We start from the raw sequence: 26566 nt of genomic DNA on the forward strand, positions 1-26566 counted from the left end.
GTCAGGATTTATATAGTTTAACACGTATTACTAATTTAATAACACTGTGCTAATCCTAATTGCCATACGTATGTGCAAAGACCAAGACATTTTGGTTTAGACATGGGAAAATCACAAAAATAAATGGGTTTCCTATCCTGCTGTACATGATTACTTTCACTAAAAACACTGTGAAAACTAATGGCATTGTTTTTTTTCCTGCATCTTTACATTTTTTCATTGCTTTCTATGGGTGAAAAATATTGAAAGTTATGTGCTGCAGTTTTAAAAAAGCAGCAGTTTTCCAATTCAGTCAGGGAAAAAAACAAGCCTGTGCATGAGATTTCTGTAGTCTCATAGCTTTTGCTGGTACTGTAAAAAGCCTAAGAACATAGCCTAAGACTATTGCTGCTCTGTAGATTTTCCTCTTGTTTTGCTATAGTTATTTGTCCAGCTTTTCTTACTATTTATTCGAATGGAGTATTCATATGATATTTTTGCAGCAAATTTGAGAAATCATTGAAAAACCCTCGATGTCTCCACACTGTGTAAATAAACCTCTAATGTGCACACTTAAAAAGAGAAGGTCCACCATTGCGTACCTACGTACGACCATAACAGGATGGGATCATTGTGGACTGGTGACATGTCAGACAATTTCCCGTAAGGAATGATAAAGAAGAACATCCTCAATTGCAGACAGTTTTTTAATAAATATCAAGTTTGGCCGGCTACTTTGTCGAAATCTTGAATTTTGTCCCTCTGTGTATTTAAGTTTGATATCCCTGCTATAATCCAGGGGTCCCGCAATCTGTGAGCAGCGGAGTAAATCGTCTCTGCTTGCTTGTTGCTGTATTTAGCATCTTGCTAAGCGCTTGTCATATTTGTGTCGTTACGTCATTGTTTTTTGTAAGTTTTGGAGATGCCCTGTACCTCGTTACATAAAATGCCGCTGCAGAAGAAACTCATGAAATCGCTGCTTCTCTCTACCGTTTAGCTGGTTGTGAATCCATTTTGGGTGCGTCCTATTGAGCTCATCACTTTGACTTGTTGGGAGAAGTTTTGACATTTGCAGTGTGTCTTTTTAAGAATGTGTCGAATCTGGTATTACATCAGCGCAACCAACATTTAATAGAATTAACAATGAGCCACACTTGACAATAGGCAGTACAGGACTGAGCAGCCCACAACATGTCGAGGAAGTAGACGACTGCTCTTAATTACAGGCTTTAGATAATTCTGTCTATTCACAGGTAACAGTCTATCAAGTTAATAATCTCATAATAAGCATGAGATAGAAACTCTTCAGTTTCTATCTGCTTTCAAGCTTAAGTATTAATGTAGACTAAGAGAGAGGGACAACAACTCCATGTGTATGTCTTGGATACCACAGGCTACGAGGGTATGTTTAGACATGGCGGATTGGCTGTCTTAATTCTGCACCTTTAATCTACAGCAAATTGCTGTGCAATACACGTGGATACAGTTTATAAAACGCCATTCACACGTAACTGTAATTTTCCGCATGGAACAACAAACATGTCTCAGATTTTCACTGCAGATTTCTCCCATTCCTCCACTTAATTTGTGTTGATAGTCCCGTTCTTTTCATTTGAGTAACAGGTGGTCAGAAACTGGGTGAAATACTTGGAACGCTTAATCAGGGCTGTGGACTCGGAGTCTTGGAGTTAGAGTCGGAGCCCATTTTGGTGAAGTCGGTGTCATGGAAATTGAGGAGTCGGAGGTTTGGCTTACCAGCTCCACAGCCCTGTGCTTAATAACTAGCTGGACATACACCCTGGATGAATATGAGCCAAACTGGACCTCCAGCCAATGTGTATGTGGCTCTTTCCCAAAGGCAGCTGCAAGGAGACACAAGAATGGTTCAGTTGGATTATAACTGCCACAGAGTCGTCTGGCCGAGGCTACTCGCCCAATTCTACCGAGAACACATGAGCGCTCAGCCAAGTAGTGCGTGCGTGTCTAAGTATTGCAGTGAATGCCGAATACCTGACAGTCTGTAACAGTCCAAGCGCCACTTATACAGTACCCCAAACATTAGAATCCGCCTTGTTGGCATCTGCAGACATTTACCAGTGAATGGATATCTGTTCTGCAAATGTAAAGTTTTGTATCAGAAAACCGGAGCTCAGATCACTGTACTTGACTGGCTTGTGATGGGTGTTCATTTGAAAGTCTGTTATAAGTATATTGTACTGAGAGTAATCAGTCATGGCTAGCAGAGAACTAAAGGTTTACCGCTTACTGTTTATGTCTTTATAAATAATAGTCATCTCCTTACACTATGTAATTAAGCAGTCTAATAAAAAATAATTATTTTATAGTTATTTTGTTTTTTTACTTCATTCTAGGAATTTAAGGGAGGCAAAGGACAACGCTGTTTCTGAGAAAGAACGAGCAGTCACCGCCGAGAGAGAAGCTCTGGCTAAATATGACCAGATATTAGAACAGTAAGTGATGCAAAAACTCCACTGTAACTTTGAAATGTGACACATTGTAGATAACGAGAACAATCACCTTTAAAGAGGTTGTCCACTACTTTTTACATTGATGCCCTATCCTTAGGACTTCTGATTTGAGGGGGAGCAAAATCAGACACCCCCATCCATTAGCTGCTGTCGGTGCCGGCGGCGGCCAGAAATCCTCACTTACGGAGCTGCTTCATCTATTGATTGTGGACACAGAAAGGTACTGCTCATCCACCCTCTATTGATTTGAATAGGGGACGGATGTGCATTGCCTGGCTCGGATACTATCTGTAGACTGAGCAGCTCCGTAACTAAGCACTTCCGTCCTCCCATTGGCACCGATAACAGCTGATGGGCCAGGGTGCCTGATGTCGCATCCCCACCAATCAGACATCATAAGTATAGGTCATTAATGTAAAAGGTGTGGACAATCCCTTTAAGACCTCAATACACGTTAGGTAGTTGTTAGCTGATTAGCTATGTCTCCTAACTTCCCTGTGCACAGGAACGCTTGGCTTGCCGAGACCTCCTGTTTTCTCTATAAGAAAGTTGCTGCCAGAGAACACTAATAGCGGAGAGCAAAATGATCTGTTGTGGAAATTCAACTGGCTGGATCCTTCACTCATCATCTGTTAGGGAAGAGACAGAAGGCCAATACACAATATTGACTTGCTCAGTCGATGCTAGTCTAATACATATGGTGTCCCTTAGGCTAGATATACGCTGGACTTGTCACCATTGTCAAGAGTACATAGTCAAAGTATACACCGTACATTTGGCACAGTCTGGATGAAGGCCTTGTCCGTCCGTTTTCCCATACACAGCTATTAGGAAAAAAAACAGCAACACCTCCAGGAATACATTATGTGTGATGCCTCTCTGTATAGGAAAGTGCAGTCTTCTGAACTTTCCTATACAGGAAAATGGCAGGCAGACACATACCTGCCAGACAGGCCTAAAGAACACACTTTGGTCTCCTAGTCCTATGGAAATGTAATAGTAGAAGTCAGGAAAAGTTGTGGTGTATTCTGTAGGCTAAGTGCAGTGTCTACTTAGCTTTATGATGGTAGCGCGGTGATTCAGTATTAAGCACAGTTCCTTTACAGCTCTGGGATCAAATCTGACCAAAGACAAATTTTCATGGAGTTGTATACTGTGGAAGGATACATGGAGAGAACATACAAACACTTAATGCTAGGGAATTTAGATCTTAAGCTCCATTGATGGCAATAAGTGATGGCCATGTCTGTAATGCGCTGTGGAATATGCCAATACTATATAAGAAAGCGAAAGAAATAATAGTCTATTGTTACGGGAAATCTGCTGGTAAAACATTTAATGCATTACATTATATGAAAACATTGTGCCCAGGTAAGAAAAACTAAATATAATGTTACAGTTAGTGCGGGGATGTTTTCCTTCTATTTGTCTTGTATATTTTGTAAAATGCTTTGGCTACATGACTGCAAATGACAATTACACCAATTTAGCCTCCGGCTCTACCAGTATGCCAGTCTCAGATTCTGTTGTTTTTTTAGCTAAAGGCACTAAATGACAAGGATGTGTTAGAAATGAGGTTATATGAAGAATAGGGCTTCTGTTTCCATTTGACACATAGTATTTCAAATTTTAATATGATGCTTTGCTGCAGTATCCCTATGTTCAACATGTGGATAGTATATCTTATATTAAGCACTATGCAGACTTCTATTATATGCATAAAAAGAGGAATCTAATAATGCCCACATGTCTTTAAATAACCAAATTAATTATTCGAATAAAAAGGCTACAATTTTAAAATCTAAAACCCAATAAATAACTTCATATGAAAGTTCCTATAAGAAAAGGGGAAAAAGTGATATAGTTAATCCCGAATAGATGGTATGCAGACCTTGTTACATAATGAGGATCCATAGGGAACAATCGAACCTCATGTAACCCAGTGGATACTTCTTTTTGGATATTTGTGCTGTATTTGGCACAGTTACTTTTGTAGAAAGATAAGTTCTCACTTCTAAATAGGTTGTTCTTTCATTTCTCTTATATCTAATCTCATTTAACATGGAGTCTGTCACTAGGATCGAACCTTCTTAGCAGTCTTTATTGGCATGTAAGTTATAGGAAGCTGCATAAACTGTTTTGTTCCAAAGAGAGAATTACCGTGCACATTTCTATTAATATGTAAATGAGCTGTTAGGATCTCTGGGTGGGACATAGATCTGACTGAGAATTTGCCTCTAGAGCCTATTATAAATGAATGGGGCTGCTACCAATGTGAGATATGTAATGATTAACAGCCTGCTCTCCTGATCTACATGTCTTACACCTGTTCTGTCTCCGACATAATCAATGACTCTTAACTGCCTGTTCTGATAACATACAATGATTGCTGTATGTATACTTTATAATGCTCAGTTTACCACACATTTTAATGTTTGTTGTTTCCAGCTCCATCTATTGGCCAAAAGTTATAACTGCATGATATTAGGCATTGCATTTCCTGTATTATTTCCCTCCAATTCCTAATGTATTCTGGGTAACTTTGCAAGGTGCCATGATCTATCCCAGCCCCCTTTCTCTCTTCAGTCGGCCATTTCTTTCAAGTCTGCATATTGGAAGCTCTTCATCGCTTTACTCCCCTTGTGTCAGCATCGGTGTTTTACCACATCTATATACCTATGTTCAATAAACCACAGATTCAACTACAGTCTACATTATTGGACCCCGGTATAGCGGTTTAGCTGCTTGTCAAGATATATGAATCCCGTTCATTTAGTGAGGACAGGACAACGCCCTCTTTCATTCAAAATAAGCTCTGGAGGCAGATTCTCAGGGAGATCTATGTCCCACCCAGAGATCTTAACAGCTCATTTATTTATTAATTAATTAACCATGGATTTCTATGGAAAAAGATATTGGATCTCAGATATCGAGGTATCATTTTATTCAGCTTCCTATGACCTGCATGCCCATATTGACGTCTTAGTACGGTTGATCCTACTGACAGATTCCCTGTATGATACCTTTTTATGAGCTTTTCTCTCAGCTTTAAATAAGAAACTTCATGGTAGTAAACACATCCTATTACAATTGTGAGTGCCAATATTACAAGTCGATTGGAACTATTTTAACTGCCCTTTAATCTTGACCGATGCAAACTGCATGAGGATGAACCATTGTTAGTATTATTGTTCGATGCCCTTACAGTTTGTATATGGTTGGCTCACATTCCCTGGTTACAAGGGAACGTGATTATTTTTCAAATTGCCACATTTGCCCATTCTTCAGAATATCCCTGCCATATGTGCTTGGGCAAATATTTGTGAACAAGCGTCCGTACAAATGCTTATTCAGTTGATTATCTGCCCATATAGGGGGCACTTATTTTAGCCTTTAGATTTGCTGGGACGGTAGACCTATTCACACATATTAGATGTCCAAAATTGGACATGCACAATCAACATCTTCCCAGACCAACAGTCGGCTGGCACCCCATACACATTGTAGTATTGGCCGAATCTGTCGATATAGGCGTGTTCAGCAAACATTAGTCTAATGTGTATGGAGGCCTTGAGAGCTCCATGGCTTAGACATGGGCACTACCGATCAATGCAAAGAAAACCAACATCATGGTGTTCCAGAAAAGAAAACCAAGATCGAACCAGCACCTTCCATTTGTGCTAAACAACTGCGCTCTTACAGAAATGGACAAATAGACCTACCTGGGCCTGGAAATTCACCAGTCAGGGGGCTTCAAACAAGCTATAGAGACCCTGAAGGACAAGGCCTGTAAAACCTTCTATGCCATCCGAAGGAAACTCTATGATCTGAAGCCACCAGTGAGAGTCTGGCTAAAAGTCTTCAATGCCATAATCACCCCAATCCTCCTGTACGGCAGTGAAGTCTGGGACCCTCACACATACCCAGACTGGTCAAAGTGGGATTCCAGTCCTACAGAAATATTCCACCTGGAATTCTGTAAACACCTTCTCCAAGTCCATCGGAGCACCACCAACAGTGCTTGCCGTGCTGAGCTGGGCAGATTCCCACTGCACCTAGCAGTCCTGAAGAGGGAGCTGTCCTTCCAGGCTCACCTACAGAGTAGCAACCCAAGCTCCCATCAACATAAAGCCATGCTACATATAGGTGGTCTCCACAAACCAGGACCCCTAGAACATCTCATCCAAACCCAACCTGACAAAAACCAGAATCAGGAAGATGGTAGATGAGGGGCAGGAGAGGTACATAAGTGACTGGAAGAACGAGATCAGCAGCTCTCAGAAACTGACCATGTGCCATAGTCTACAGAGAGACTGCAGACTGGCTCCATATCTGGAGAAACTCTCGGACCCCAGAGACCGACAGATCCTGAGCCGGTATAGTCTCATATCCACAATCTGGCCATCGAGGCCAGCACAAACAGAGCTACAAGCCCAGGGAAGACAGACTGTGCCTACACTGTGACCTGGAGGATGAGACCCACTTCCTGCTACACTGCACCAAATACTCAGCAGTGAGGGACACTCTCCTCAGGAGACTAGCCAGTCTCTTCCCGGATTTCAGCTCCATGAAGGAGGAAGAGAAAACATATATCCTGCTGGGGGAAGAAGAAAGCGCGGTGGAGATAGCAGCGCAATATGTGAGCACATGCCATAGGCTGCGAGAAAGACAACCATGATATGCCACAGACTTCCTTACCCCCACCCTTTACCCCATCCATCGTTCCTTCAGTCCCCACCCATTATCCCCCACAGTCCCTATTCCCTACTGGACACATGCTTTGGCAAAACTAATGCTTATTTGGTCCTGCCAATAAAGCTTCTTTGAATTGAACTGTCATTTGATTTGGTCTTTTTTTATAATTGCTTTTGACTGATACCCATACACATTAAATTTCTAGCACATGAACGATGTTATGGCCGATCGTTCAACCGACAGCCATTCGACTATACATAGTAGCACTTCTTCAGGCGAGTGCTCCTCTGTGCCCTACATCAAAGCCGCCAGCTGACATCTCTACTTACAACTTATTTCCAGGAGAACAAAGTAATCTGCAGTCTGAAATTGGACATGACTGTGATGGTGTGATATGCTATATGGATATCATTTTGTGTATATTGCTATTTCACTGATTTGCATAGTGTTAAGGCCCCGTCACACTAAGCGACTTACCAGCGATCCCGACACTGATATCAAGGTGTCAGGATCGCTGGTAAGTCGCTATGTGATCTCTGGTGAGCTGTCACACAGACAGCTTCACCAGCGATCAGCACAGCGATGCCGAGCGCCCGGCATCGCTGGCCATCCCTGTAAAAAATAGAATCAAAATAAAAAATATAGTTATTCTCACCTTCCGACGTCCCGTTCAGCCATCCTGCCTCTCTCCACGCTCCGGTCCCAGTGATCCTTTGCACGAATGACCGCGAGATGTCACTGTCTCGAGGGATAACAAAGTCTCGCGTTCTTTCGTGCAAAGGATCACTGGGACCAGAGAGGCGGGATGGCTGAACAGGACGTCGGAAGGTGAGAATAACTATATTTTTTATTTTTTTTATTATTTTTTACACCTGATCGCTGGTCTCCCTCCTGTCACACACAGCGATGAGTGCTGGCCAGCGGGAGACCAGCGACCAAAGAAATGTCCAGAGGTTTCTTTCAGCGATACCGGCAGGGGGGCCGCTCGCTGATCGCTGTCACACATAGCGATCTCGCTGATGAGATCGCTGTTACGTCGCAAAAGTTGTGACTCAGCAGCGATCTCGCTACCGAGATCGCTTAGTGAGACGGGGCCTTTATTCTTGATGCCTTGTATGTCTGCAGCCTGACTTTTATCTATTACTCTTGATGACCCCCTGTAGTGTCATAATCCCCCAGGCACCTTTTGTCAAGTCTGGGAGGCCTGAAAACCGCCAAACCGGTTTGACTCTCCCTGGACATAATGAGGGGACTGGGGAGGACAGGGGCTGGGCAAGTCAGTTGCTGTGTGCAGAGCATGGTGTGAAGACAGGACTTCGGAGAGAAAGAAGAATATATGGAACATGTTATCACTGTCAGCTGGATTTTGGACTCTCATCTCCCTGGACATGTTATACTGTTACTGAACTGCATTCAGATTCTGGACTATCTATCTTTTGTGGGGTGGACTGAATATGGACCTTTCATATTTTTGCCTAAATAAATGTCTTGGAATTGTTCACTCTCCTCTTGCTCTGTTGATTGTGTGATACCAGAGAAGGACCCCGTGACAATGACCAATTGACATTTCCTCCAACAATTATTTGTCTGTTGCTCCTGTACATATTCGATTGTTGTCTGAACCTGTCGATATCAGTCGGTGTGGCCAATGTCAGTCTAATGTGTATGGAGGGGCTTTATTTCTTAGTAATACATTTTTTCGCTTGCAAACTAGATTGAAATTCAATGTGTTAGGCTAGTTTCACATTTGCGCTTTTGAGCGTAGCGACGTCCTGCGCACGGCCGCCGCTAAGCCCCGCCCCTGCCGCGCCTCCGCCAGTAGCTCCGCCTACCGGCGCATGACGCTGCATGCGTCCTGCGTCCCCTATCTTTATCACTAGGGGCGCAGGCCATGCGCAGTATGCGTTTGGCAGCGCATGCGTCCTTTTCACGGTGCGCCGACCAGCGCCAAACGCAATCTGCTGCAGTTTGGTTGCGCACCGTGAAAAGGACGCATGCGCCGCCAAACGCATACTGCGCACGACCTGCAGCCCTAGTGATAAAGATAGGGGACGCAGGACGCATGCAGCGTCATGCCGCTGGTAGGCGTGCGCAGGCCGTCGCTCCGGTCAAAAGCGCAAATGTGAAACTAGCCTTAGTGAGCCTTAGTAAGCGCTCAAAACACTAATGATGCCAATGGGATGTTGAGTACACCAAGGACTAACCATGGATGGAGACAAATTCATCTTATGTTAAATGGCGTATTTTCTTACACCCTATCCTAGATTGTCAGCGCCACATGGCCCTCTGAAGCAGTTAGTGCTAAATATGAAAAATTGCTGGAATAGCAGACATGATAGCATTGCAAATGTCATGCCTGTATGCGAGACTAATGAAACGGGGCTTTGCCACAGGGTTTTTTACCTTCTTCTGGACGGACGGCATTCCATAGCTTTTTTCAATTTAGAAACTTTTCTGTTTTTACTGTATGACATTGATGATCTGAAGAGGATCCCAATCGTTCATATCTTTGGGTCTACTTCATAAGTGATGTAGGAACATCTATTTTATGCGTGATAAAAATATTACACCCCTCACTGCTCGCATAATCCCTCCTTATAGGCTAAACTTTCATTTGAAAGGGCAGAGGAAAAAATAATCTAAACGCCTTTAGCATTCTCAAACTGAAAAATTATAAGTAATGCATGGGCTTTAACTCACACACTTGTATTGAACGGATTGCAACAGATTGCCTTGGGTTCAGGGAATGTCTGCTCAGAGGTGTAGCTGCTAAGTGGCGGGATTAACTTTGGGTAGCTAATTCTGTATTGGGATTTTTCCTGCAATGCCCCAAGCAGTAGCCTTCTGCATTTGCTTTTGTATGGGGGGGGTTCTTAAGCAGGGGGCCTCCATCTATGTTTTGCCAGGATTATTTCCTGTGCTAGTCTCATCCCTTTCTATTCTAGTGTTGTTGAGAAATCAAGTATGCTGCCATACTTTATTATATATGTAATAAGTAACACATCAGTGGCAGTCAAGCCACCAGGGCTCCTCTCAAGCCCACTTTGGTTGGAAGATTGCTGTAAATTCATATTTTATTGACCATTGGGATTGTAGAGGCCTTATAAAGGGAATTTGTCAGGAGGTTTTTGCAATATAATCCGGGAGCAGCATAATATAGGGCAAGAAAGCCTGATTTCATGGATGTATCAGTTACTGGGGCTGCTTGGTGTAGTTTTCACAGAATACCTGTTTTGTGTGATGTAGATGTAACAGAGAGAAGTCTTCTGCTATGTGTCTGACCCTGCTCACACCACTGACTGACAGCTTGCTGTGTACATTGCGCATTGGCAGAAAGCTCCTGCACAGTTTAGCCTGACTGCTGGTCGCGTGAGCTCTAGTCCTGCAGCTGATAAAACACTTTGTATTGAAAGTACAACACACAGCCTAATAATTGACACATCTTTGGAATCAGAGTCTTCTGCCCTATATTATGCTGCTCTCAGATTAAATAGCAAAAAACAGCTGACTGATTCCCTTTAATCCTTGACATAATCTTTGACATCTCCATCTTATTACTGCTATACACTTTCCAGCCTATGACACTGCTACTCTTTAACCATCCCTTTAGTCCTTCCATTAGATGGCCGTGTATTGCGTACGAGGTAAATGTGACCAGAATATAGCAGGTACACAGATTGTATCATTGTATTAAATTGGTAAAATTGCAAAGTGCTTGTTAAAACAAGCAATGTACGTCTTATGAAAAATCTTTCAAGAATAAGGAAACTGAAGGTAAACTAATCAAATTTGCAGCCAATGCAAATCTAGGAGGGATAGCTAATACTAAAGAAGACAGAGAGAGGATTCAGAAGGATCTAGATAAGCTTGAACAATGGGCAGCAGCTAATAGAATGGTATTTAACAGGGCGTAATGCAAGATTCTACATCTGGGAAAGAAAAACAAAAATTTCATGGGAGGAATAGAACTAAGCAACAGCATGTGTTAAATACTTGGGTATGCTAATAGATCACAGATTGCACTAGTGAACAGTGTGATGCAACAGCAAAAAATGTCCTACGAAGAACGGTTAAAGGATCTGGAATGTCTAGCTTGCATTAAGCAGGCTAAGAGGAGACATAAAGGCGTTGTACGGTCCAAATTGGTAAGTCTGCAGTGGGGCCTAAAGCTAGGGTTAGGGTTGGGATAAAGTTAAGGTGGGGCTAGAGTTAGGGTTGGGCTAAGGTTAGGGTTGTGTTTAAGGCTGGGTTTATGGTTAGGGGTGTCGTTAGGGTTGTGGTTAGGGTTATGGTTGGGATTAAGGTTAGGGGTGTGTTGGGGTTAGGATAATGGTTATGTTTGGGATTAGGGGTGTGTTGGGGTTAGGGTTGGAGTTACAATTGGGGGGGTTTCCACTGTTTAGGTACATCAGGGGGTCTCCAAACGCGACATGACACCGCCATTGATTCCAGCCAATTTTGCGTTCAAAAAGTCAAGCGGTGCTCCCTCCCTTCTGCACCCTGCCATGCGCCCAAACAGTGGCTTTCCCCCACATACAGGGTATTGGCGTACTCTGGAGAAATTGCAAAGCAAATTGTGATTCATTTTCTCCTGATACCCTTGTGAAAATAAAAAAAATTTGGTTCCAAATTTAATTTTTTTGTGGAAAAAGTAAAATGTTCATTTTTTCCTTCCATATTGCTTTAGTTCTCGTTAAGCACTTAAAGGGTTACTAATCTTCTTGAATGTGGTTTCGCGCACCCTGAGGGGTTCAGTTTTTAGAATGGTGTCACTTTTGGGTATTTTCTGTTATATTTGCCCCCCCAAACTCACTTCAAATGTGAGGTGGTCCCTAAAAAAATGGTTTTGTAAATTTTGCTGTAAAAATGAGAAATCGCTGATCAATTTTTAACCCTTATAACGTTCTAACAAAAAAAAGTTTCCAAAATTGTGCTGATGTAAAGTATACATGTGGGAAATGTTATTTATTAACTATTTTGCGTGACACCACTCTGATTTAAGGGTACAAAAATTAAAAGTTTGAAAATTGCAAAACTTTCAAAAATTTTGCCAAATTTCCTTTTTTTTTTTTCTAAATAAATTCAAGTTATATCAAATAAATTTTTACCACTAACATGAAGTACAGGATGTCACGAAAAAACCTTATCAGAATCAGTGGGATACGTTGAAGCGTTCCAGAGCTATAACCTCATAAACTGACAGTGATCAGAATTTTAAAAATTGGCTTGGTCATTAAGGACAAAATTGGCTATGTCATTAAGGGGTTAAACTGTTCTACTGGAGCAATGGCTACCTGGAAAAAATGAAGTTATATTCTCCCTGTAGCCACTAACGTCCAGTCATCGGGGCAGTGCTGGGTGCGGTTATAGTCACCACTCGGTATACAGAGCAGGCTGTCACTCAACTTGTACGCTTTAAGGGCACGTACCCACAATCAGGAATTGCGGCGGGCTTGCCGTGTATTTATGCAGCGTTAAACCTGCAGCCGTCAGATGTTACCGCATAGTGGATGGAAATTCTATAAATTCAATGTCCACCATGCATTCATCTGCGCCTGTGGATCAGCCGCGGACACTGATTGTCTTTCTAGACCACAGCATGTCAATTTCTAGTCTCCGCAACAGAAATGTAATTAACAGACTGTATTGAATGCGGTAAATCCGCACGGTTGGGTGAACACATGATGATTCACCTGCAATCAATACAAGGCAATGTTTTGGATGCGCAAAAATATGCTGCGTTCAAAGCGCTGCTCATTCCGGATCGTGGGAACCTAGTCTTAGGATTCGGGGACAAACCCGTTAACAATCTTTACTGCCCATTTTCTGTTGAATCAGCGTGGCCAATCACCTTGGTGGCAGTTATGGCATCACACGCTTTATATACTCGTTATATGAGGTTAGATTCATTATAAATATTGTAGTTGTGCGAGATCCTGAAATATTTTTGCTCTAAATAACTTTCATATTTTCATCATGAATGTTAAATGAAAGTTACACATGTAAAAAGTGGCTCTTGGAGATTTTCTGAGGATATTTCATTAACCTAATTACATTTGCTGGTAAACAGTAAAACCACGAACTACTCACTGGATGATGATGGCACTCTTGTGATTTTGTTATACAAGTGAGGTAATTATCTTTCCTTGTAACTTAAAAAAAAATGGCATTTTATTACTGTGTTTTACTTTTAGAGATGCACTTTTGTGCTGATTTCATTGAAATGGCTTTTTGTAATTAATTCTTAATTAGACTGAAATATGGAAACAGGACAATCTCATCAGGTTTGTTCCACGGGGCGCACACTGATATAGTAAAGGGTTACTCCGATCATAGATGCGGTTTGTTGGATAGTGCATGTAAAAACAAGCACTGTTGGAATTTACTGAACATTACAATTTTTGACTGTTCTTTAGACAGTACACCTTTCTCTTAGTATGTAGCTTGTTGCCTTGGTTACTGACTACTGCTGTCAATCACGGTGGCTGAACGTGCACAGTGCTTACAATCTGTTTTATTGTGCTTGAAAACACTAATTTGAAGCTAGCTGGAGATGCTAGTACAGTTCTTACAAGCTAGACCACAGCAGTGGTCGGTATCCTAGGAAGCAAGTTGTAAATCTGAATGTTTAAAAAATATTAATAAAGTTTCCTTCTAATATGCTAATCAGTCTATTGACTAGTCTATTATGCCTGGGATCACTTATCCAAGTCCTCTTTTGGGACCAGTAGTATTGTAATATATAAAAATAGTAAGATTCTTTTAAGTGTTGTGTGTGTGTGTGTGTGTGTGTGTGTGTGTATATATATGTGTATGTATGTGTATATATATATACATACATACATACATACATGCATACAGTGGGTGAAATTGAACAAGTCACCAAATTGCTAAGTAAACACATTTCTAAAGATCCTATTGACATGAAGCTCTCACCAGATGTCGGTAACATTACATCCAACTGGCAGAGAAATCAAGCCATAAATGTTCATGAATTGGGCTATGTGTAATAATGAGAAATTACACCATCATCAAAAACAAAGTCAGATGGTTCAACTGATGGTGTATAAAAAGGTGTCTCATTACCAAGGTGCCACACCAAACGTCTTATGATCGTTAAAACCAGTGAGCTTTCTCAAGACCTTCTCAGCCTTATCATTGTAAAGCATACTGATGGCATTGTTTACAGAAGAATTTCTAAACTACTGAAGATTCCAGTGAGCACTGTTTGTGCGATAATCAGGAAGTGCAAAGAACATCTTTTCACCATAAAGCAGCCACGAACAGGTGCTTCATGCAAAGAATTATCAGAAGAGCTGTCCAAAAGCCAAGGACCACCTGTGGAGAGTTATAGAAAAACGTAGAATCAGCAGGTACTACTGTTTCAAATAAAATGATAAATATTGCACTCAAGCTTCATGGCCGGTATGCACACTCACCACAGAAGACTCCATTGCTGAACAAAAAGCATGCTCAAGATCATTTAAAGTTTGCTCAACAACATTTAGACAAGCCTGTGAAATACAGGGAAAATACTGTCTGGTCAGATGAGACCAAAATTGAAGTCTTTGGATGCCATAATACACATCATGTTTGGAACCAAAAGGCACTGCATATCACCCCGAAAACATCATACCAGCAGTGAGGTTTGGAGGTGGGAACATCATGCTGTGAGGCTGTTTTTCAGCATACAGCACTGGCAAACTTCATATGATTGAAGGAAAGGTGAATGGACAAATGTACCAAGATATTATTGAAAAAAATCTGCCATCTAACAGGATGAAACAAGGGTAGACATTTCAGTAACACATGGCCAAGGAAACTTTCAGTTGGTTTCACAGAAAGAAAATAAAGCTGCTAAAATGGCCCAGCCTGATCTGAATGTAATAGGAAATTTATGGAATGAGATAAAGCTCAGAGCTCTTAGAAGGAGTCTACGGAACCTTCAGGATTTGAAGAGTGTGTGGAAGAATGGACCAAAATCACACCTGTGCAATTCATGCCACTAGTTTCTCGATACAGGAGATATCGTAAAGCTGTTATCACCAACAAAGGCTTTTGTACAAAGTATTAAATTCATTTCAGTAAGCATGTTCAAAACTTTTTCCCTGTCTCATTTCACATGATTACGCACAGCTTGATTTATGGATATCTATGGTTTAATTTATTTGCCTTTGTGGATTGTATGGGTTGATAGAGACATCTGGTGAGAATTTCATGTCAGTAGCACCTTTAGAAATATATTTACATTTACTTTGAAAATTGTTAATATGTTCAATACTTAAAATTTCACCCACTGTGTGTGTGTGTAAATATACATATACGTGTGTATGTGTGTGTGTATATATATATATATATATATATATATATACAGTCATATGTAAAAGTTTGGGCACCCCTATTAATGTTAACCTTTTTTCTGTATAACAATTTTGGTTTTTGCAACAGCTAGTTCAGTTTCATATATCTAATTACTGATGGACTCGGTTATATTTCTGGATTCAAATGAGGTTTATTGTACTAACAAAAAATGTGCAATCTGCATTTAAACAAAATTTGACCAGTGCAAAAGTATGGGCACCCTTATCGTTTTCTTGATTTGAACACTCCTAACTACTTTTTACTGACTTCCTGAAGCACTAAATTGGTTTTGTAACCTCATTCAGCTTTGAACTTCATAGCCAGGTGTATCAAATCGTGAGAAAAGGTATTTAAGGTGGCCACTTGCAAGTAGTTCTCCTATTTGATTCTCCTATGAAGAGTGGCATCATGGGCTCCTCAAAACAACTCTCAAATGATCTGAAAACCAAGATTATTCAACATAGCTTTTCAGGGGAAGGATACAAAAAGTTGTCTCAGAGATTTAACCTGTCAGTTTCCACTGTGAGGAACATAGTAAGGAAATGGAAGAACACAGGTACAGTTCTTGTTAAGCCCAGAAGTGGCAGGCCAAGAAAAATATCAGAAAGGCAGAGAAGAAGAATGGTGAGAACAGTCAAGGACAATCCACAGACCACCTCCAAAGACCTGCAGCATCATCTTGCTGCAGATGGTGTCACTGTGCATCGGTCAACAATACAGCGCACTTTGCACAAGGAGAAGCTGTATGGGAGAGTGATGCGAAGGAAGCCGTTTCTGCAAGCACGCCACAAACAGAGTCACCTGAGGTATGCAAAAGCACATTTGGACAAGCCAGTTACATTTTGGAAGAAGGTCCTGTGGACTGATGAAACAAAGATTGAGTTGTTTGGTCATGCAAAAAGGCGTTATGCATGGAGGCTAAAAAACACAGCATTCCAAGAAAATCACTTGCTACCCACAGTAAAATTTGGTGGTGGTTCCATCATGCTTTGTGGCTGTGTGGCCAATGCCGGCACCAGGAATCTTGTTAAAGTTGAGGGTCGCATGGATTCAACTCAGTATCAGCAGATTCTTGACAATAATGTGCAAGAATCAGTGACGAAGTTGAAGTTACGCAGGGGATGGATATTTCAGCAAGACTATGATCCAAAACATGGCTCCAAATCTACTCAGGCATTCATGCAGAGGAACAATTACAATGTTCTGGAATGGCCATCCCAGTCCCCAGACCTGAATATCATTGAACATCTGTGGGATGATTTGAAGCGGGCTGTCCATGCTCAGCGACCATCAAACTTAACTGAACTGGAATTGTTTTGTAAACAGGAATGGTCACAAATACCTTCATCCAGGATCCAGGAACTCATTAATAGCTACAGGAAGCGACTAAAGGCTGTTATTTTTGCAAAAGGAGGATCTACAAAATATTAATGTCACTTTTATGTTGAGGTGCCCATACTTTTGCACCGGACAAATTTTGTTTAAGTGCAGATTGCACATTTTCTGTTAGTACAATAAAACCCATTTGAATCCAGAAATATAACTGAGTCCATCAGTTATTAGATATATGAAACTGAAATAGCTGTTGCAAAAAACAAAATTGTTATAAAGAAAAAAGGTTAACATTAATAGGGGTGCCCAAACTTTTACATATGACTATATATATATATATATATATATATATATATATATATATATATATATATATATATATTACACTATGGTTCACACTGCTTCAATTTAGGAGCAGGTGCTCTTTTCCTCAAAGACATATAAACTCAGCTGGCTATTCAGCTGGTTTTTTGTGTGTTTGTGGTTGGGTGGTGATAGGTTGGTTTTGTTTTTTGTAATACACTATTAATTATGTCGTCTTTGTAGCCCTTTATTGCAATAGGACTACTTTTATATATTTTTGTCAAATGAAAATATTGTTTTATTGGTATTCAAGAGGGCTTACATTTGATATTCCCCTCTTTTTCTGAGATGATCTGTATCGTTTTTTCAAAACCTACCTAGTTCTAGGTGCTGTCAGTTATATTTGTCTACATATATTAACTCTATTGTATCAAAAAAAATTTTTTTTAAAAAAGACCTCAAATAATGCTAAGAAAACAAGTTCATAATCATTTAGAAACAACAATACTAATGCTTTAACTCAGAAAAGTTCAGGAATCAATATTTTGTGGAATGACCATGATTTTTAATCACAGCTTTCATGCGTCTTGGCATGCTTTCCATCAGGCTTTCACTCCTTTGCTTCTCATTGATGAAAGGCTTTTTTCTACCTTTACATGATTTGAGCCCTGCCTCTAGGAGCCTGTTATGAACTGTTCCTGCCATGCACTTCACCCCAGCTGCCATTTGCTATTCCTTTTGTAGGTCACTTGATGTCATCCTGCGGTTGCTGAATGGCATTCGAATAAGATGACTGTCAATCCCAGTCAGTGAAGAGTCGTTTTTCGCCCTCTGCCGATCTGTAGCTTTGTTGTCCCCAATGTCTGCTGCTTGACCTTGTTGTAATGGACTGCCATGTTAGAATTTAAGGTTGGAGGCAACATGAGGCTCACTGAATCCCTCTGCTAGTAAATCCAGAATTGAGCCCTTCTTTTCCTCACTCAAGACTTTTCTTTTCAACTCCTTTGGAATGGTTAAAAGTTAGTTTTTCTCCTTCACCTCATTGGGGGACACAGGACTGTGCGTGTATGCTACTGCCGCCTGGAGGCTAACACTAAGTGGAAAAAAAGAGGTTAGCTCCTCCTCCACTGTATACACCTTTGCCCCGATTGCATGCGGAAACCAGTTCATGCTTATTGTCCGTTGGAGGCACACACATCTGTCTTTTTCCAGACTTAGTTTTTTTTTTTTCCTTTTTTCTATGAAGATGAAACAGGGGCGACGGACCCTATTGAAAGGGTCCGATCTCCCCAAACCAACAACGGGTGAGCACGTGCGAGTGTCGCCTCCACGTATCCTCTCCCACGACGTGGGACATGGTGCCGGACTTAGTCCTGACCACCCTAAGGTATTGAAACCCTAGGCTGTACAGAGGCACAAGCGTAGTCCATGCGGCCCCCACTGCACCACCAATGCTAGACTGCGGTGCTGCAAGGCGGCGGATGGTCCCTCTCCTCATCCCCTGGATGGAGAGCTGGAGCTAGGGTGCCGCACCGTCCTTTATGCGGCCTCCCTCCCCTCTAACCTGAGCTGGAGCTGAAGCGATCACGTAGTAGGGTGGCCTGGGAGGGCTCCTGCAGCAGCAGCATTTCACAGGACTGGCGACCCTTAGCCCATTCTCCTGTGCGTCAGAGCGGTGCAGCGCCGCTGTGGAACAGTGCCATCGTGCGTTTCCGGGCGTCCGGGGCCTAGGCCTCCGTGACTGGCGGGTCCGCCCCCCTGCCTCGGGCGGACATTGCAAATCCAGCCCCCATCTTCAGCCGTTGCTAGGCCGCGGGCGGAAGTTCCGCCCTCCTTCGTCGTGTCACTTCAGGACTCCTTCATCCAGCGGCCCGCCTGCAGCTGATGCGCACACATTTTTGAATTGAGCGACGCTCTGCGCTTCCAGGGGGCACAGGACTAGGGTAAGTCATACCCCCCAACTGCCCAAGAGGCCACGCAAGGTGAAAACGAAAAGTGCACACTCTCCCCCAGTGATCTGCAGTGCTGATGCCTGGCAGATACAGCATGTCTGGAAAAGCTAAGACGCACACTTTTCTATACACTGTATGCATCTCCAGTCGGTCCGCTTTACCGCAGGCGCAGAACAAGCGATTATGCGAAGCCTGCGATTCCGAGCGCGCCCAGGAGCCCTCCCCTGTGACCGAGCCTAGTGTACCAAGTCCCCCGGAATGGGCTCTATCTCTGTCGCAATCTATGGCATCTCTTACAAAAGCAATCGAGTCCCTTTGCGCCCCAGATAGGGGCAGGGATAGTGGCTCGCCTGTCTTAGAGGGGTCCTCCACATCACAGGAGCCTCTGGCTTGCAGGGGCCACTCTCACTCCAGGCAGATGCGGGGGAAACGAACTACACAGCGTTTCCCGGTCCTTCCGTGCCTCGGCATCCGTGAGTTCTGCTTCTCGCTCTCCTTCACCAGTAGTTGATAGTGAGCAAAGCTCAGATTACGACTTGAACGAACCCCTTGACCTAGATACCCCGGGTTACCAGGAAACAGTTGACTGCCTCATCGAGGCCGTCAACCAGACTCTGGGGATTGAGGATGATTCTACCTTGACTTCAGGCCATGAGGTGTCATTTAAGCGAGTCAAGCGGCCTCATAGAGTATTTTGCACTCACCCAGAATTTGAGGACATAGTGCAATGACACAGGGAGCGGCCAGACAATCACTTCTCGGGCCAGAAGGCGCTCGAGGCAAGGTATCCGTTTGCCGCGGATCTCTGTAAAAAATGGGCAGAATCTCCAAGTGTAGATCCACCCGTGTCACGCTTGGCCTCTAAAACTCTGTTATCCATACCTAGTGGTTCTTCTATTAAGGATCCCACTGGTCGCCTCATAGAGAGCTTGGCTCGCTCAGTGTTTGAGGAATCAGGGTCAGCACTCTCTCCCTCGTTCGCGGCAACGTGGGTAGTCAAGGCCATGATTTCTTGGTCAGAATCATTGAACAGAGCCTTGCAGGATATGGACCTACCAACAGAGGTGTCAGAGATTGTAAATAAGATCGCTATGGCCGGGGACTACTTAATCAATGCATCTTTAGATGCGGCCAACTGCGCGGCACTTGCTGCCACAAATGCATTTTCCATTAGGAGAGCTCTATGGTTAAGGACATGGCGGGTCGATTCAACCTCCAAGAAATCCTTGACTTCTCTGCCTTACCAGAGCGACCGCCTATTCGGAGAGAAGTTAGATCAGCTCATCTCTGACTTCACAGGGGGGGGGGAAGCGGTTTTCTCCCTCAACGGAGGGACAAACAGCCGGTTCGTCACCAGTTTCAGCCATGTTTACGGGCCTTTCGCAACCCCTGGTGGACTGCAGCGACCAATTCCACCGCTTCAGGTCGCCCCAACCAGGATAGGGATCGGCAAGTCTCATATAGAGCAAACCCGTTGGGGAGGATGCGCGCTCACCTGTCCAGGTCAAGAGGACCCAGGTCCCAGAGGTCCTCAGCCAAATGACTCGAGGTATTTGCCAGGCGACATCAGCAAGGCAGGCGGTCGCCTACTCTGATTTCGCCACGTCTGGCTCACCGTCGCACACGACACATGGGTAAGAGAGCTGGTGTCCTCGGGGTACAAGATAGAATTTGTCAGGTACACCCCCAAGATGGTTTTTTCTTTCCCGTCCTCCCACTGTAGAGACCCGGGCAAGGGCTTTACTAAAAGCCATCGAATTGCTTCAGCACAACGGAGTCATTATTCTCGTACCAGAAAACGAGAAAGCTCAGGGCTTCTATTCCAACCTGTTCACGGTCCCCAAAAAGGCCAGGACTCAGGCCCATTTTAGATCTGAAGCTACTGAACAAATTTATCAGGATTAGACACTTCTGGATGGAGTCTCTCCATTCAGTAATATCTGCCATGGGGCAGGGAGAATATTTGGCCTCTATCGATATCCAGGACGCCTACCTACATATCCCCATTTTCCCTCCGCATCAAAGATTTCTACGCTTCGCCATCAACGGTCTACACTTCCAGTTCGCAGCACTGCCCTTCGGGCTAGCAAACGCCCCAAGAGTGTTCACAAAGGTCATTGCAGTCGTCATGGCCATCCTTCACTCCCAGGGCATAGTCATCTTACCTTACCTAGACGACCTCTTGGTCAAGGGCCCTTCATTTCGGACGTGCAAGGAGAATGTCAACATCATGCTAGATACTCTTTCCTGCTTAGGGTGGTTGGTCAACCTGAAGAAATCTTCCCTTGTCCCAGCCCAAAGGATTTCCTTCTTAGGAATGATCTTCGACACCTCCCGGGGGTTGGTAATTCTCCATCTAGACAAGGCCCTAGCTCTCTAGCAGGGAGTCCGGACACTTCGCCAACCAGTCCCTCATACCATCCGTTTCTGCATGAGGATTTTAGGGAGAATGGTGGCAGCAATGGAAGCGATTCCGTTCGCCCAGCTCCATCTTTCTCCCCCTGCAGCATGCCCTCTTATCATCCTGGGACAAGAACCCTTTCACGCTCGATCACCGGTGCCAGTAGTCCACGCAGGTCAGACAGGCACTCAGGTGGTGGACAATCAGGTCCACTCTTCTTCAGGGAAAAACCTTTTCCCCCAGACCATTGGCTGGTGGTCACAACCGAAGCCAGCCTCCTCGGCTGGGGAGCAGCTTTTCGCCATCACACAACCCAGGGACGGTGGTCGCCGCAGGAGGCACTCCTCCCAATCAACTTGTTAGAGATACAAGCGATCCGGCTGGCTCTGCTACATTTTCATCATCTTCTAGCAGGTCGCCCCGTCCGGATTCAATCCGACAACGCCACGTCGGTGGCTTTCATAAATCATCAGGGGGCACCCGCAAGCAGAGCAACCATGCGCGAGGTGGGGCATGTTCTTCACTGGGCAGAGAGGAACCACTCGGTGATATCGGCAGTCCACATCCAGGCCGTAGAAAACTGGGCGACAGACTTCCTCAGCCGGCAGGGTCTTGCGTCCGGGGAATGGTCACTACTCCCCGAGGTCTTCCGGCAAATTTGCCAACCGTGGGGAACTCCGGATGTGGACCTAATGGCCTCCAGGTTGAACGACAAGGTGCCCGCATTTGTCGCTCGGTCCCGGGACCCGCAGGCGATCGCCGTGGATGCGTTGGTTCTGCCATGGAGCCAGTTTCGCCTCCCATACCTATTTCCCCCACTGCTTCTGAGAGTCATCAAGAAGATCAAGACAGAAGGGGTTCCAGTGATTCTGCTGGCCCCAGACTGGCCCCGTCGGGCGTGGTACGCAGACCTAGTGCAGCTACTCGCCGATGTACCCTGGCGGCTGCCAGAACACCCAGATCTGCTTTCCCAGGGCCCGATCTTCCACAGAACTCAGGGGCCCTGTGTTTGATGGCTTGGCCGTTGAATCTTGGATTCTGACCCAGGCGGGGTTTGGGCGCGAGGACCACGGTTGTTCTCCACTGAGATTCTCTATTCCCAACATCTTGGCCTTTCTCCAGTCTGGCCTAGACTCAGGTTTGGCCCCAAGCTCTCTCAGGAGACAGATATCGGCTTTATCCATCCTGTTCCAGCGCAGGATTGCTACCAATTTGCAGGTAAAGACTTTCATCCAGGGAGTCTCCCATTTGGTACCTCCCTATAAGGTGCCTATGGATGCCTGGGACCTTAACCTGGTCCTAGCTTTTCTGCTGGAAGCTCCTTTCGAACCGCTACAGGATGTCTCCTTGTCATACCTTTCCTGGAAGGTGGTATTCCTAGTAGCTATAACCTCAATCAGGCGGGTCTCGGAGCTGGCAGCTCTATCTTGTCGAGCCCCTTTTCTGATTTTCCACAAGGATAAGTTGGTTCTCAGGCCAGCTCCTCCTTTCCTGCCAAAGGTCGTTTCCTCGTTTCACATTAATGAGGATATTGTCTTGCCCTCTTTTTGTCTGGCACCAGTACACCGTGTGGAAAAGGCTCTTCATACGTTGGATCTGGTGAGCGTTCTCAGGAGGTACGTGTCAAGGACGGCACCCTTTCGTCAGTCAGACGCGCTGTTCGTGCTCCCCGAGGGTCGCAGGAAGGGGCTCGCTGCCTCAAGATCGACCATAGCTAGGTGGATTCGTTTGACTATTCAGGAGTCTTAACGCATCAGAGGGGCACCAGTTCCAGCAGGGATAAGAGCACACTCTACTCGGGCAGTGGGCGCCTCTTGGGCTCTCCGGCACCAGGTATCGGCGGAACAGGTTTGCAAGGCGGCAACCTGGTCCAACCTGCACACATTCGCCAAGCACTACAATATCCATAGTCAGGCTTCAGCGGACGCAAGCCTGGGTAGAAGGATTCTCCAAGCAGCGGTGGCGCACCTTTAGACAGGAGGTGCATGTAGCTTGGATCGGTGCGTCAATTTCCCACCCAGGGACTGCTTTAGGACATCCCATACTCCTGTGTCCCCCAATGAGGCGAAGGAGAATCATGGATTTTTGTGATAAACGCACCGTAAAATCCTTTTCTCCGAGACGCTCATTGGGGGACACAGCACCCACCCAGAGCCAATTGGCTCTTGTTTATTTTATTTATTAATATGTATTTATAATACTTGGTGGGTTTTTTCTAGACATGTTGTTACCTGCTGTAAGGTTGTTTTTGTCTAATGTTTGTTCTCCTACTGCCTTTGCACCAAACTGGTTTCCGCCGCAATCGGGGCGAGGGTGTATACGGCGGAGGAGGAGCTAACCTCTTTTTTTCACTTAGTGTCAGCCTCCAGGCAGCAGTAGCATACAACCACCGTCCTGTGTCCCCCAATGAGCGTCTCGGAGAAAAGGATTTTGCGGTGAATTTATCACAAAAATCCATGTTTTCCCTTCACCCATGACAGCACCACCTGAGAGAGGGATCCGCCCCGCCAGGACAGGAACCTACTGAGACATAAGGGGCGGCACCTCTCCCCCGCTTCAGTTGGGTTCCTGTCCTGGAAGGAATCCCACTGTGGCGGTGCCTGTCATGGGCGAAGAAAAAGATAAGACCCAGGCCCGTCCCGGCGCGGGAAGAACAGGTAGCTTACCTGTAGCGCCGGCCGTCGGGTCCTGGAAGCGCAGTCCCCGGGGTCCCTGGGGCTCCGGGTTCGGGCGGGCGTGGATGGGATTCCGGTGGCTCCGGGAAGCCCCCACCGCGCCGCCCTCCCCTCGCGCACGCCGCATCTCGATCCCCGTGGTAGGGGAGAGACGCTGGCATCTTCCGGCCGCTGACGTCAGCGGCGCTTGGAATGCTGGCCCTTGGAAGATGCAGGGGTTCTTAGAGACCCGCTGGACAAAAAAGCGGACTCATATTTGAGGCACGCATGGGAAGCGACAGCAGGAGGTCTAAAGCCGGCGATAGCGGGCACCTGCACGGCACGCTCCCTCATGATCTGGCTGCAGCAGTTAGAAGAGAAGCTGGCGTCAAGGGTCCCAAGAGAGAAGATCTTATCAGACATGTATCTCTTGCACGGGGCAGCGGCTTTTTTGGCAGATACCTCGGCGGACTCTATGCGATTGACAGCCAGAGCAGCGTCACTATCAAATGCTGCCAGACGCGCGTTATGGCTTAAGGGCTGTCCGGGTGACCTTCAGTCCAAGACCAAATTGTGCTCTCTCCCCTGCGATGGTCGATTCCTGTTCGGCAAAAACTTGGACGATATTCTGGAGAAAGCAGGCGATAAGAAGAAAGGCTTCCCCAGATTCCCTATGGATCAGAGGAGACAGCCCTTTCGGAGGGGGAGATTCAATAGAGGGCGTCCTCCCGCTGACAGGAGAAGATGGGAGGATAAAAGAAAGAAAGAATCAGGGTTTATGTTTGGTGGAGGCACCTCCACCTCAAAAAAAGTCACCACAATGACGCCGGTATTCCAGTAGGAGGGAGATTGGCACTCTTTTTCCAGGCCTGGGAAAAGATCTCCTCCAATACCTGGATTCTGAGCATCCTAAAGGAAGGCCTGAAAATCCCCTTTATTCGTCAGCCAAAACCCGTGGTCGTCATCACACCTATCAGGAAGATGACCGAAGAACAACTGGCCTTAGAAACAGAAATCCTGAGCCTGATAGACAAGCGGGTATTGTCCGAGGTGCCACGCTTACAGGAAGGAAAGGGGTTTTATTCACCCCTTTTTCTAATAAAAAAACCGGATCAGTCGTTCAGGACAATCATAAATCTCAGACGCCTCAATCTTTGGATAAGGAACCCGACCTTCAAGATGGAATCAGTGACTACGGCAGTGAAGCTGCTACATCAAGATTGCTTCATGGCCGTAGTCGATTTAAAGGATGCGTATTATCACATCCCTATCCATCCAGATTACCAGAAATACCTGAGGGTAGCGCTTTACATTCAGGGCACACTAAGGCACTTTCAGTTCAGAGCTCTTCCGTTTGGCATATCCATAGCCCCGAGGGTCTTCACCAAGGTCATAGCGGAAGTGACAGCCTTTCTCCGGATTCACGATACGGTCATAATACCATACCTGGACGATTTTCTTATAGTGGGCAGTTCAGAGGACCACTGTACAGCACAGTTGACTCAGGTGATCAACACCTTGCAAGAATTAGGGTGGATAGTCAATTTCAAAAAATCAAAATTACAACCCCTAAAGAAACAGACCTTCCTAGGATTTATACTGGACTCAGAAAGGCAAGAGTGTCTGCTCCCAGAGTCCAACATAGAGAAGGTACAAAATCTGGCCTTGGCGGGCCGAAACCAACCATGTATGACATTAAGAAAAGCAATGTCCCTACTAGGTACCCTAACATCCTGTATTCCGGCGGTCAGGTGGGCTCAGTTTCACACCCGGCAACTCCAGGGGGAGATACTAAGAGCACAAAGATCGCTAAGAGGGCGTTTGGAAGGGAAGCTGGAGCTTTCCTCAAAAACCAGAGACTCTCTCAACTGGTGGTTGAACGGGACAAATCTGACCTTAGGAATACCATGGGACAGACAGGCGACAGATATAATTTTAACAGATGCAAGCTCCTCGGGGTGGGGGGCACACCTAAGGGGCCTCATAGGTCAGGGTTCCTGGACACCTCAAGAAAGGAAGGCATCCTCCAACCTGAGAGAACTGTGGGCAGTGGGCAAGGCCCTAAGCCACTTCATTCCGCTACTCCAGGGTCGAGACGTACGCATCATGTCAGACAACAAGGTAGCAGTGGCATACATCAACCACCAAGGTGGGACAAAATCACACTCCTTAATGGAAGCAGCAACAGACATTCTGAGCAGTGCAGAGGACCACCTACACTCCGTGACAGCCCTACACATAAAAGGGGCAGAAAACATAGAGGCAGATTTCCTGAGTCGCAATACCCTGAGGCAAGGAGAATGGGCGCTAAACCGGTCCATTTTTCAAAAGATAATTCAGCTTTGGGGGGAACCGGTGATAGACCTCTTTGCAAACAAGCACAACAGGCAAACAGAAAGG

General features: G+C 44.9%; 1 protein-coding gene across 2 annotated transcripts in view; it reads left to right on the forward strand.

The window, feature by feature from the left end:
* PIBF1 (progesterone immunomodulatory binding factor 1) overlaps positions 1–26566 on the forward strand; it is a 278563-nt gene that overhangs the window by 105523 nt on the left and 146474 nt on the right. For both annotated transcript variants that reach the window (XM_073580380.1, XM_073580379.1), the window contains exon 10: positions 2352–2450. In XM_073580380.1, the coding sequence (XP_073436481.1) occupies positions 2352–2450 (99 nt within the window). The remainder of the gene's footprint in view (positions 1–2351; positions 2451–26566) is intronic.

This window comes from Dendrobates tinctorius, unplaced genomic scaffold (genome assembly GCF_039654945.1).
Source record: "Dendrobates tinctorius isolate UK_male_01 unplaced genomic scaffold, ASM3965494v1 ptg000064l, whole genome shotgun sequence".
Taxonomy (NCBI): Eukaryota; Metazoa; Chordata; class Amphibia; order Anura; family Dendrobatidae; genus Dendrobates; species Dendrobates tinctorius.